At 44.2% G+C, this 13,777-nt stretch overlaps 1 protein-coding gene across 1 annotated transcript in view; it reads right to left on the bottom strand.

Annotated features, from left to right (window-relative positions):
* The window catches only part of CPAMD8 (C3 and PZP like alpha-2-macroglobulin domain containing 8), a 169,017-nt gene that overhangs the window by 52,289 nt on the left and 102,951 nt on the right, over positions 1 to 13,777 (bottom strand). Inside the window, exons 28-29 of the mRNA XM_043975621.1 lie at positions 5,995 to 6,151; positions 4,481 to 4,555 (exon numbers count right to left, since the gene is read on the bottom strand). Coding sequence (XP_043831556.1) covers positions 4,481 to 4,555; positions 5,995 to 6,151 — 232 coding nt within the window. The remainder of the gene's footprint in view (positions 1 to 4,480; positions 4,556 to 5,994; positions 6,152 to 13,777) is intronic.

Below are 13,777 nucleotides of genomic sequence, written 5' to 3'. Positions count from 1 at the left end.
GTCTTGGGTACCACTCCCACCTAGGGCTGCAGAGGCCCAGCCATTTTCTTTTCTTTTCTTTTCTTTTGGTGAGGCAATTGGGGTTAAGTGACTTGCCTAGGGTCACACAGCTAGTGTCATGGGTCTGAGGTCGGATTTGAACTCAGGTCCTCCTGACTCCAGGGCCGGTGCTCTATCCACTGCGCCACCTAGCTGCCCCGAGGCCCAGCTATTTTCAAAGTCAAGGCAAAGGGCTCATAGGGCCATCCCTGAATGTATGTTGTATTTGGAGACACTTAAATTCCATTTGAATCACAGTTATCTCTCAGTTGGAAGGGACCTCATCTTATCCAACCTCATCTCTCTTCAACAATATAAATGATGTAGTCTGGGTTCTGATGCAAACCAGTATCCTTGTCTCATATGTAGGCAGTACAGAGGGCTGGACTTGGAATCAGGAAGAGCCGAGTTCAAATCTTGCCTCAGGTATTTCCTAGCTGTTTGACCATGGACAAGTGTTCACTTCTTCTCTCTCAGCTTCATTTCCCTCATTGGGAAAATGGGTTGTGAGGATGAAATAACATACATAAAGTGGTTTGTGGATATTCAAGTCCCTATAGAAAGGCTAGCTAGATACACAGATCCTTAAGTGATGCTTTGGATACTTGGATACTTCCACTGATTAGAGATTTCTTTGATATGGATACGTTCTCCAGTGGTGTTGATTGCAGTGGGTCTCTACTCTAGTCCACTCTTTGTCCAGGAGGTCCACTTAAAGGCTGGAGGCTTCCTCTGGGTCTCCTGACATTGCATGGACAATTGTGTAGCATGCAGGCTACCCTTTGGGTGACTTTAGAGACAGTGGAGTTCTATGGTACCCGGCTGTCCAGCATTCCCAGAGGAATGTTGATGTGACAAAGAGGAGTTTTGTTACAGGATAATTTCAGGGTCATACAAAGCACTACAACATTTCCCACCAGCTCTTCTCTTCCTCCTCATCCCTGGGCCATCTGTAGTGTCTAAGATAACTGATAGGGTCATCCAGCTTCCGGGTCATCAACTCAGCTGTACAGTAGTCGGGACAACAGGCATTCTTCCATTTGTTTTTTTCCTGTGTGACTACTTAGGTCAGCCTCTTTTGAGTGATTCTAAAAGCCTGCCTCCAAGTCTCGCCCTCTCAATGTACTTACTCATAACACACCCTGGGCTCATCACTGTTCTGGGGCTGGGTGAAATCGGCACAATGTCATTCCCACACCGGCGACTCTGGAAGACCTCACTGTCAGTCATCCCTCTTCCATCTGGAGCTGGACATACTCCACGACAGTAGCATATACCTTTGGTGAGCACACATATCCCCATTTTATGTCTTGCTTCTATGTTAAAGACCAGGGGGTTGTTGAACAAAATTATTTCTGTTATTACATTTTTCAAAGACAATATGTCCATGGAAGATGCCATGTTGGAGGAGAACACTGTACACAACTGATTAATAAATGTTTGAATCAAAACTGAAAAACACACAGATGGAAAGCCAAATATTCACAAAGATAGACACACACACACACACAAATACTCATGTGTAGACATGAATAGATACATGCAGGCAGGCCCTTACTCAGACATATGGGCAAATAGAGACCCTGTACTCAAACTGACACACTGATGTATACATACATACACGCTCCTATTTCAGACATTCACAAATGGAAAAACTCTTACATTTCCTCATTGATAGGCTTCAATTCTGACTCTAAGAGGACAAAGAGAAGCAAAGCTCATAACAAGTGACTTACAGGGTCAGAAGTCTGGTTCATTCCTTCAGGGACATTATTCTGACTTGGCAGCATAAGATACTGCTATTTTTTTTCTTGAAACCCTCTGATTTTCATGACACTTAAGCACTGAGTTCTTATCTTACTACTCTTTCTGTCTCCTTTATCCCTTTTTCTTTCTCTCCTAATTGTGGGGATTTCCCAATTTTCCCTCCCTTCTCCCCTCTCTTTCCATTCCCAAAGTGACCTTATCCACTTCCACAGTTTCAACTCTTAACTCTATCATTCAATCAATAAACATTTATTAAGCACCTACTATGTGCCAGGCACTGAGCTAAGCACTGGGAATAAAAATAGAGGCAAAAGACAGTCCCTGTTCTCAAGGAACTTACAATCCAATAGAGGAGACAACATGCAAATAAATATATATATATAAAGCAAACTATATATGGTATGAACAGGAAATAATGACCAGAGGCCACTAATCCCAAATCTATAGCTCCAGCTTTGACTTTTCTCCAGAACTCCAGTCCACACACTATGCTTCCTAAACATAATTTGAATGCCCAACTATCATTTCAAATTTAACACATCTTTAGTCCAAATCTTCTTCCTCTTCCTACCCAAATTGTCTTTATCTCCTTGTAACTTTGCCTTAAAGTTGCTCCTATTTGAGCCTTCCGGACCCATTCAGAGCTAATTTAATCTTATTTAACCATGACAGTCCTAAAGATATTTGAAGACCACAACATGTCTCTACCAAATCTTCCCTTTCCCAAGTCACAGCCTTAGTTCCTATGAGTACTCTCCTGGTGGCCAGTGTCATCATTGTGTCCCCTTTCCTCATTCTGGTGTTTCCTCTGGTCAATGTCCTCACCTAAAATGTGATTCTGCCACCTCCTTTACTCTGAACGACAATAATAGTCATGATAAATGACCCTTATATTTCAATTTAAGGCTTACAAAGTACTTTCTCATAGTAACTTCCCAAGCGAGGCAAGTAGGATGTGTGTTTATCCCCATTTCAAAGGTGAAGAGACCACGGGTTATAGGATCAGAGGATTATGGACTGAGAGCCAGAGGAGATTTTAAGCTCACTTTCTCCCAGGTTGTGACAGAACAGGGACTCAGTCCCAGTCTCCTGACCTTTTTTATTTACAATGCTGCTCCCTTCCCAACCACGTTCCAGAGAAGTTAAGGGGGCGGATGTTGGCTCCGATGCCTCAAAGCCAAAACAGGGATTAGAGGTAGTCTAGTTTAACCTCTTCATTTTATAAATGAAGAAAATGAAGCTGAGAGAAGGAAAGAAACTTGCTAATTATAATAATAATAATAAAATAATAAATAGGTAATAATAATAGCTAGTATTTGTAGTAATAGTGAACATTTATATAACTCTTTAATGTTTGCAAAGTGCTTTATAAATATTACCTCATTTGATCCTCACAACAATAGATACTATTAGTATCCCCCCCTTTTTTTGTGCTGGGCAGTGAGGGTTAAGTGACTTGCCCAAGGTCAGCTAGTAAGTGTCAAGTGTCTGAGGCCGGATTTGAACTCAGGTACTCCTGAATCTAGGGCCAGTGCTTTATCCACTGTGCCACCTAGCTACACCCTAGTATCTCCCTTTTACAGATGAGGAAACTGAGGCAAACAGGGCTAAGTGACTTGCCCAGGGTCACGCAGCTAGTCAGTATCCGAGGCTGGATTTGAAGTCAGCCCTCCCTACCTCCAGACCCAGGACTCCATTCACTGCATCCTCAGGAAAACCAGGATTTGAACCTGGGTCTTCTGACTATACCCTAGACTTGTGTTTCACCAATCTCTACATGCTCTCAAAATCACGTGGATTCACTAAACTGCTCTTGTCAAAAGAGAACATGAACATTTCCATAAACAAGGCCTGTGATCTTGAGGAAGCTGGCAGGGCAGTTCTGGGCCTGGAGTGAGGAAGATCTAAGTTCAAGTCAGTTAACTTCTGTTTACCTCCATTTCCTCAACCAGAAAATGGGGATACTAAGACCACCTACCCCGCCCCCCCCCCACCAGGGTTATAGTGAGGATAAAATGAGATAATATTTGTAAAGTGTTTAGCACTGCGCTGGGCACAGACCAAGTGCTATATGAACTCTTATTCCTTTCCCTACTATGGACAAAGGGTCCTCTCCCCATAGGGCCTCTTCTCTAGGAGACACATATATAGCTAACATGATGGGTCTCCATGACTAGACAACTCCCCTGGCCTTGGCCCCTGTGCCTTCAACACAGTCCACTACATGCAGAGACAGATGAAGCTGCAGCATTTGGGGGGACTGGGGGACATGCTGCAGTCACACCTGCTGAGCACGGATGAATTCAGATTATAGATACACATGTGGCACTTTCCCACGTCAATCCCCATCCCTCTATCTTAAACATACACTTACACAATTCTCTCTTTCCTTTGTCTCTTTCTCTTCTCTGTCACTGCCTCATTCTCTCTGTCTCTCTGTTTCTCTCTTTCTGTCTCTCTTTCTCTGTCTTTGTCTCTCTGTCTCCTCTGTGTCTCTGTCTCTCTCTCCTCTGTCTCTGTTTCTCTGTCTGTCTGTCTCTTTCCTTTGTCTCTTTCTTTCCTCTGTGGTTTTCTTTCCCTCCTCCATCTCTTCCCCTCTATTTCTTTGTCTGGTGGTTCCCCCCCACTCCCTCACCACCACTTCCCAAAGATGCTGGCACTCCTTGTCCCTTACCTCAGAAGCTATGCCTGTCTCCAGCAGAGCAGCCACCACATACGCAGTCAGCGAGATCTTCCCGTGGATCCCACCCTAGGGAACAACACACAATCTAAATGAACCCAGGTCAGAGGCACAGCTGTTGCCTCTGTCGCTCCATGTGCCTGAAGGAGTATATTTATGTGATAGTAATAGCTAGCATTTCTATAGCACTTTAAGGTAAGCCCTTTTATTACATATAATTGAGATATATTATCTCATTTGATTCTCACAAAAACCCTTGGAGGTTAAGTGCTATTTACCCCCATTTTATAGATTGTGGAAACTGATGCAGAGAACAGTTAATCACACAATAAAAAGTGACTGAAGAAGGAGTCAGTCTAGTTCACTATCAATTACACATCTAGAGGGATCTGCCTTTGTATGTATCAACAAAAACATTCAAAATTTATTAAGTACTGCTCATGTTTAGGGCACAGGCTATACCAGCTCCTTCCCTTTGATGAATGTTTGCTAGTCTGGTTGTGTCTACTTATGTCTGTCTGTGCTTTTGTGTATCTCTGTGCTTGTAGGTCTTAGCATGCTTGTATTTGTCTGTTTCTTTGTGTGTGTGTGTGTGTGTGTGTGTGTGTGTGTGTGTGTGTTTTGATTCCAGTTCAACACTGGTCCCTTGGCCCATCTGTCAAATTGGAATAAAAGGGATGGGTGCTTTGACTTCTGAGAAGGTGCTGGGACCATACCCCTTTCCCACCCTTTGTTGCTATGATTGGGTTGGCTGGTGCCCAAGAACCTTTCCCAATCAATCCTCTTCTAAAACTTCACTTAGGCCTAGGTCAAGCACCCCACTGTCATCTGATTCATAAGGAGATTCCCAAACAGGGGTGTGTTGGAGCCAGCTCTAACCAGCCCAAGCTAACACTTATATTTCTGGTTAGGGTTTTTGTGCCTCAAAAACGGGCAATTTCTACCAGAGGGCTTGCTTGTTTGGTTGCTCGTGTAGACTTAAGAAAGTTTCATGTAGAATCAAGTAGAAAGTGTGCCTGCATACAGTGCTCCAACCAGCCTGGTTACTAAACACTGACCAGCACACCCCTGTGTGGCCCTATAACCATTGCCTGAGCCCAACAGGAGGGCAGGAGAAGGCTGCACCAGGGAATGAAGTCACCACCAGCCTCTGGGCCCGGAGACTTGAGGATGAGGATGCCTTAAGGTGTGCAAAGTGCTGTATATTCATCATCACACGGGGCTCACAGCAGCACCAACTTTGGGGCCATGGATTCAGGGACATCTAAGGAAGGGCTTGGATTTGCCACTAAGACTCCCAAGAACAGAGTCACAGAATCTGCGCTCTTCAGAGTTGGAAGGGACTGTAGGACCCTGGGCACAGGGTCACTTAACTATAATCCTCAGTTATCATCACAACATGAGGTTAATACCAGCTGAGGGTCTACCTACATCAGATGGTCATCATGGGGTGCCTAATAAATGCTTGTTGGTTTGACTTGTAGACTCGAGAGTGCTGTTCTGCTTACCTGAATGTCTTTGTTTAATATTCTTCCCATAGCAGGAAAGGAACCATCTTCCTTCTGATGCTGAATGATCCAGTCCTTGGCAGACACCAACTCCTTAGGATCAATGAAAATAAACCCCCGTGACTGGGCAAAGGACTTCAGGACAAAAGCTGTTAGCCTAAAGCACACCAAAGGCAGACGATTCAGTACAGGTGCTCACAGAGAATCAAACATCAACAAGCATTTATTAAGCTACTACTATATTCCAGACACTGTGTTATGCTCTGGGGATACAAAACCAAAAATGAGGCAAATCCTGCTCTCAAAGACCTTATAATCCCTCCTTTGGAAGGGGTCGTGCACATGACTATTTATGCATATGAAACCCAGGCTTCTCTGGGTGTGGGGGAAGCCTTGAGGGCATGCCCTATTCTATCTAACATTGGCCCTCTGTGTCCCCTACCATGTGGGTGGGAGTAGCCACATTTTCTCTCTCTCTCTCTCTCTCTCTCTTTTTGGTGGAGCAATGAGGGTTAAGTGATTGGCCCAAGGTCACACAGGTAGTGTCAGATGTCTGAGGTCAAATTTGAATTCAGGTCCTCCTGAATCCAGGGCCGGTGCTTTATCCATTGTGCCACCTAGCTGCTCTATCACCTTTTATTCTCTACTTGCATCTATAAAATTGGCGAGGCTGCCTGCTCACTCCCTCTTCTGCCCTCAATTAAGCTTCACTCTGTTCAGCAACTCCCATCTGCTGTGCCCAGTGTGGTCAGCATGAACTCCCTCTCTTTTATTCTGGCTCTAAGAAATGAGCCTGGGTGTGGTTGTTTCTGTTTTGTGCTGTTTGTCCTGCTCAGTTCAGGTGCCAAAAGTGATCCCCATGGGATCCAGTGGTTCAAGCCATGGAGATCCCAGAGCCAGGACTGCAGGCAGGATAGTGCAGTCAGCTGGCCTGGTGTGGAAACTCTGAGGAGCCAGGGCACCTGGGACTCAAGCTTGGATTGGAACTGAAACTGTGAGCAATAGCAAGTGAGCTAAACTGTGAAGCTAAACCTTTTCTCTCCTCAGGGAGAGATAGTCATAAGGGAAAAAGGGATTATGCCACCCACGGGTAGTGGGGAGTAAGCTTGTATATTTGTGTCTGTGCTTTGGTAGTAAATATTCCCTTTTTTTTTCCTAGTGAGGCAATTGGGGTTAAGTGACTTGCCCAGGGTCACACAGCTAGTAAGTGTTAAGTGTCTGAGGCTGGATTTGAACTCAGGTACTCCTGACTCCAGGGCCGGTGCTCTATCCACTGTGCCACCCAGCTGCCCCTAAATATTCCCTTTTTAAAAGCTCCTGTACTACACATATCTATACAAACATATGTATGTATATGATAAATACAAGGGAAATTTGGGGGGAGGAAGAAACTAGCAGCTAGAAGGATCTGGAAAGGATTCATTCATTCATTCACTCATTTTTTTTAGGGCAATGAGGGTTAAGTGACTTGCCCTGGGTCACACAGCCAGTAAGTGTCATGTGTCAGGTCGGATTTAAACTCAGGTCCTCCTGAATCCAAGGCCAGTGCTTTATACACTGAACCACCTAGCTGCCCCCTGGAAAGAATTTATGTAGGAAGTACCATTTAAACAGTTTTGAAGGAAATAAGGGGTTCTAAAAAAAGTAGACATGAGGTGGGAATATGTTCCAAGCATGGAAGAGTCAGTGCAAAGACACAGGTAGGATATGGAGTTTCATGTGTAAGGGACAGGTGGACTGTCAAGTGCTAAGTTTAGAAAGCAGGAGTGAGGCCAGGTTGCAAAGGGCTTTAAAACAGAGTGGAGGTGGGGCAGCTAGGTGGCGCAGTGGATAGAGCACCGGCCCTGGAGTCAGGAGGACCTGAGTTCAAATCCAGCCTCAGATGCTTGACACTTACTAGCTGTGTGACCCTGGGCAAGTCACTTAACCCTCATTGCCCCGCAAAAACAAACAAACAAAAAATCCCCCCCAAAACAAAACAGAGGTTAAAGGAAGCCATTAGTTAATTGCACAGGGGAGTGAGATGATCAGCCTCAGCTTTAGGAAAATCCTTTGGGGACAGCTAGGTGGCGCAGTGGATAGAGCACTGGCCCTGGAGTCAGGAGGACCTGAGTTCAAATCGGGCCTCAGATGCTTAACACTTACTAGCTGTGTGACCCTGGGCAAGTCACTTAACCCCAATTGCCTCACCAAAAAACAAAACAAAAAACAAAACCAAACCAAAACAAAACAAAAAATCCTTTGGCACTGGGTGGATTAGAGAGGGGAGACACTTCAAATAACCAATCAATAAGCATGTATTTAGTGCCTGTTATGTGCCAGGCACTAGGGATATGAAACAAAAGTTGGAATAATTCCTGTCTTCAAGGAGCTTGTAGTCTAGCATGTTTTTATGTAGACACATCCAAAAGAGATACTAGGTCATGGGAGGGCATTAGCAGCTGCCAAGCAACAGGAAAGGACTCAGGTTGTGCTTGAGCTTAGCCTTGAAGGAAACTAGGGTTTCTGAGAGGTGGAGATTCCAGAGAAGGGGCCAACCAGTAGAAAGACACAAAGCCAAAGGAGAAGTGTGGTCTGTGAGAAACAGAAAAAAGCCAATTGTGCTGAACTATATAGGGCAGGCTATTGACAACAGTCTAGGCCAGAAGTGATAAGAGCCCAGGCTAGAATGGTGGCCAAAGGAGTAGAGTAGGAGACAGATGCAAGAGATATTGGGGAGACAGAAAAAACAATATTTGGTAACTGAATGGATAGATGGGATAATGTCAAGTAAAATGGCAGGTTGTGAACCTTGGTGACTACAATGATGGTGGAACCCTCAACAGAAATAGGGAAATTTGGAAAAGGGGAAAGATAATTAAGTTGGATTTTGCACATGTTGAGCTTGAGAAGCCCATGAGGCATCCAGTTTGAAATATCCAAGAAGCAGGTGATGTTAATAGGACTGGATCGATAGGGTCAGGAGTTACTTGCATGTAGATGATAATGGAACCCATGGGAGCCAGTGAGGTAACCAAAGGAAGAGGGTAAAGAGAAAGAAGGCCTAGCAGAGAGAAGTTTCAGTTTCCCAAAGACAACAAAGATGCATGAATCCACCTGGGATGTTGAAGGAATTCTTGAAGTGGCAATGGTTGAAACTAGATGATGTCTCAAGATCTTGTCTAACTCATAGAATCACAGAATATTAGAACTGCAAGGGATCTTAGAACATTAACATAGGATGTCAGAGCTAAAAGGGATCATGGGAAACAGAACACTCAATAGCAGGGCCAAGAAGACCTGTAGAGATTCAGCTTCTTTATTTTCCAGATGAAAAAGCAGAGGGTCAGGGACAGAAAGTGACTTGGCCATGGTCACCCATAAATCATGGCAGACCTGGGCCTCCTGGCTCCTCCTGTGGCCCTCTCAAGGGATGCCTCTCAGGGGATGGTTTGTTCTTTTCATTTACAAGGAAAATCTTCAATTTATAGATATTATAGACCCTTTAAAAATGAACTTTTGCAATTCATTTTTTATAGTTCATGTAAGAATCTCACATACACACATATTCTAGATACGGCCTCATTGTTTCCAAGGTATCTCAGTTGGGTCTTGGGGAGTTTGGCTAAGGCTCCGGGACTAGTCGTTTCCTCTGGAAAATCCTTTGGGTATTCTTGGTATCATTAAACTAAGAATTTATTTGGGGGGCGGTCTGTAGATTGTCATGTTTCCATGTCTCTCATGGACTCCACTTCTTTCACTGAGGCAGCTAGGTAGAGCAGTGAGCAGGGTACAAGAACTGGAGTCAGGAAGACTCTCAATTCAAATCCGACCTCAGATTCTTCCCAGCTGTGTGCCCCTGGGTAAGTTACTGAACCTCTCAGCCTCAGTTTCCTCATCAATAAAATGGGGATAATAATAGCACCTCTCTCCCTGGGTTGTTATAAGGAGAAAATGCTGCAATCTTTATAAAATGCTTTGTAAACCTTTAAGTTCTACATAAATGCTAGCTATTATGGCTATTATTATCATTACTATTAAAGGCTTGGTTTTCTATAGCAATTAAAAGTTTACAAAGTGTTCTTCTTACAATAACCCTGAGAGAGAGAGAGGGAGGGAGGGCGGGCGGGAGGGGCAGGGAGGGAACACACGCACAGGGAAAATTATGTTCATTTTACTGACATGGAACCTAAGGCACAGAATGATAGAATGATTTATTCATGTCTCTTCAGTTGGTTGCTATTAAAGCTGGCTAGGATCAAAGCTAGGTCAGCTGCCCTGACTTGTCAGTCCCATAACACCACAGTCAGCTTTCTGTGTGTGTGTGTGTGTATGTGTGTGTGTGTGTGTGTGTGTGTGTGTGTGTATGTGAGGCAGAGAAATATCATGTAAAATAATTTCTCTTCAAATGTAATACATGGAGAAAAAAAGCTTCAGCCCTCCCACTTCCAGTGACTTTCCCTCTCCCAGTCCTCATGGTGTTCTGTGACTCTTGACTGCATTTATCATGTAATGGTGTGTATTCCAGCCAGCTGTGTGGGTGTCTTATCCCCAACTGGACTGCCGATGAGGATAGGGACTGTCTTATCTAAATGTGATATTTTCCCCAGGATAGAGCCCTGGACTCAGCACACAGTCATCATTTAATAAATATTCCTTCACCTCATTTAATAAATATTCCTTCACCAATAAATATTCTTTCACCTCAGAGAATGAATGATTTTATGATGATACACAAGGGAATGGGGGCCACGAAGCTGGGCCAAATTGCAGGGCACAAGTTACATTTTAATTTGCCAAAATTTAGTCAAGAAGACAGGACTAATATCTCAAATGTGTATTTATACTTAAGTGGTTTGGCCTATTCTGGGGGGATGTATTTTGTAGGGGGTATCTGCTGGATTTCTGTTGGGATGCATTAACACAGATCATATGAAAAAAATTAAAAATAAAATCAAAGGGTTAAAACAGAAAAAAGATTGAGTTAATTTTTAAAAATCTGTTTATTAAAAAAAAAACCTCCCAAAACTAATTATGTGTATTCAAACAAAGAAAGAAACACCCTTACATGTCCTTCTGCTCTTCAGTCTTCCCATGTCAAGATACTGAGGCCACAAACCAAAGAAATGACGCCTCTGTGCAGCAAGGGAGAGCTCTGGCCTGTTTTTGGCCCTTGACTTATCAGGTTTATCGGTCCCCTGAGGAGGGGAGGGTGGGAAGCACCCTGCCTGGCAAGGCATTTTTTAAGTGTTAAGTAATTGTATATCACAAGATTTCCTATCTGGGGATTGAGCAGTGCCAGATCTTCAATCAAAAGGAAAGTTCATTATATCAAAAGGGGATGTAGCCATGTCATCAAAGTAAGCTCCCTTCAGAATAAGTTCTGACTCAGAGAAAATAACACAACTCAAAACTAAGCAACAGCGGCAGAAAACAGGGCCCAAGGCCTCAGCTGTTAGGGGGCTCCACCAAGCATGGAGGCGTCAAATCCCACCCTGAGAAGAACAGATGGGCCTGCTATCAGTGGAGCATTTGGCCTTGAAGAGTATGTGAAGACTGGGGCCAAATGTTCACTTGGCTTTGGTTGGTCAAGTGATGACTCACTCTAATGTGGCCAGGAGGATCATAAGTGAATTATACTGCCATGTCCATCTTCTCCTGCACATCTTGAACCTAGTTATGATTCCTGGAGGAACTTATATTCTATGAGCCTCAATTGCCTAATCTGTAAAATGGAGATAACCATGGCTACCTATCTCAAAGGGTTGAGAGGAGGGGTAAATAAGATAAAATGAGTAATTACCAACAATTACCGTTATTTTGATTTAGGGGATTCATGCTTTGATGAGGGAGGGGTTGGATTCGGTGACCTCTGGGGTTTCTTTCACCTCAAAGAGCCTATGATTTTATGATGATACACAAGGGAATGAGGTCCATGAAGCCAGGTCCAAGTTGTGGTGCACAAGTTACATCCTAATTTGCCAAAATTTAGTCAAGAAGACAGGATCTCGAAGAAGTCTAACAACAATAATAAGCTACATGAAAAGGCTTGTTTGGCAATTAAACTATTAGATATGGGGATCTTCTCCTAGAGATCATGCCTCCTGTCATCCCCATGCTCACTTATCTTCAAGCTCTGTCTACTGGCCTGTTCCCTACTTTCTACAAACATACCCAGGTCTCCCCCATCCTTAACAACCTCATGCTTGATCCTTCCCACCCTTCGATCATTGTTCTGTCTCTTCTGCCCTTTGGGGCCACACTCCTCAAAAAAGCCTTCTATAATGGGGGCCTCCACTTCCTCTCCTCTTGGGCCCTTCTTAAGCCCTTACAATCCAGCTTTCAGCCTCATCATTCCACTGACTCTGCTCTCTCCAAAGGCACTAATGAGCTTTAAGTTGCCAGATCCAATGACCTTTTCTCAGTCCTCATTCTCCTTGACCTCTCATAGCCTTGAACACTGTGGGTCACTCTCAGCACTCTCTTCTCTCTGGGTTTTCAGGTCACCGCGGTCTCCTGGTTCTCCCCCTACCTTTCTGACTGCTCCTTCTCTGTCTCTGATCCTCCTCCACATCATGCCTCCTAACTGTAGGTGTCTCTCAGGGCTCAGTCGTGGGCTCTCTCCTCTTCTCTATCTATACCACTTCACCTGGTGATCTCATGGATTTAATTACCACCTCCATGCTGATGATTCTCAAAACTACCTCTCCTGCCCCAACCTCTGCTCAACTCTAATCTTGCATCTCCATCTGCCTTCCAGACAGCTCGAACTGGAAGACCAATAGACATGTCCATAAATTCAACATGTCCAAAGCATAACTCATTATCTTTCCCTCTAAATTCCCTTTCTTTTAACTTCCTTATGACGGTCGAGGGCAACGCCGTCCTCCCAGTTCCCCAGGCTTGCAACCTAGAAGTCATCCTTAACTCCTCATTCTATCTCATCCCATATCCAATCTGTTGCCAAGGCTCACTGATCTCACTTTTGCAATATCTCTCAAATATGGGTCTGGAGTCAGGACACCTGGGTTCAAATCTCAGATGAAATAGTTACTAGCTCTCAGTTAACAAATATTTATTAAATGTCTACCATGTGCCAGGCACTGTGCTGAGAAAGGAGCTCTCAGGCAAATGGGGCAGCAACATGCAGACAATCACGTACAGACAATATAGCATATAGCATAAATCAGAGACAATCAAAAGAAAGAAGGCACTAGACTTAAGGGGGATCCGGAAAGGCTTCCTGTAGAGGGTGGATGTTAGCCATCTCTCTGAGCCTTATTCTGTCACTGAAAAATGGGGGTCATGATACTTGTATGATCCACTTCAAGGGATGCTGGGAAGAAAGTGCTATGTAAAAGTCCTACAGAAACAGAAATCCACACCATTCCTATGAGTGGTTCCATGGTCTCTCTTGGTTTACAAGGTATGTTCTTCACCACAACCCCATGAGGCACGTAAAGCATTCTCATTATCATCCCTGTTTTATACACAAGAGTCTACGCCACTTGTCAAGGTCACATGATTACTATTAAACAGCAGAGCCAGGATCTGTCCAAGGCAAGTATGACACCATAGGGATGTGTATATTGCACACTGGAAAGATGCCCACTCACAGTGTAAGTCCCTCTAGTTCATCCCACTAAAATTCAGACTTCTGCCCTCCCCTTTTCATTCTTCCCTCTCCCCCCACCCCTACCACCACCACACTCCAGCCCTGGTGAAAGTCACCAGCTTCAGAGACTTGCAGTGAGTTATGTCCAAAGTGGACATCAAAGTCACCATAAAAGTCCCCTTCTGATGT

The sequence above is a fragment of the Dromiciops gliroides genome, chromosome 1 (genome assembly GCF_019393635.1).
Source record: "Dromiciops gliroides isolate mDroGli1 chromosome 1, mDroGli1.pri, whole genome shotgun sequence".
In the NCBI taxonomy this organism is placed as follows: Eukaryota; Metazoa; Chordata; class Mammalia; order Microbiotheria; family Microbiotheriidae; genus Dromiciops; species Dromiciops gliroides.
The sequence above is the reverse complement of the archived record's forward strand: the minus strand, read 5'-3'. Positions and strand labels throughout refer to the sequence as shown.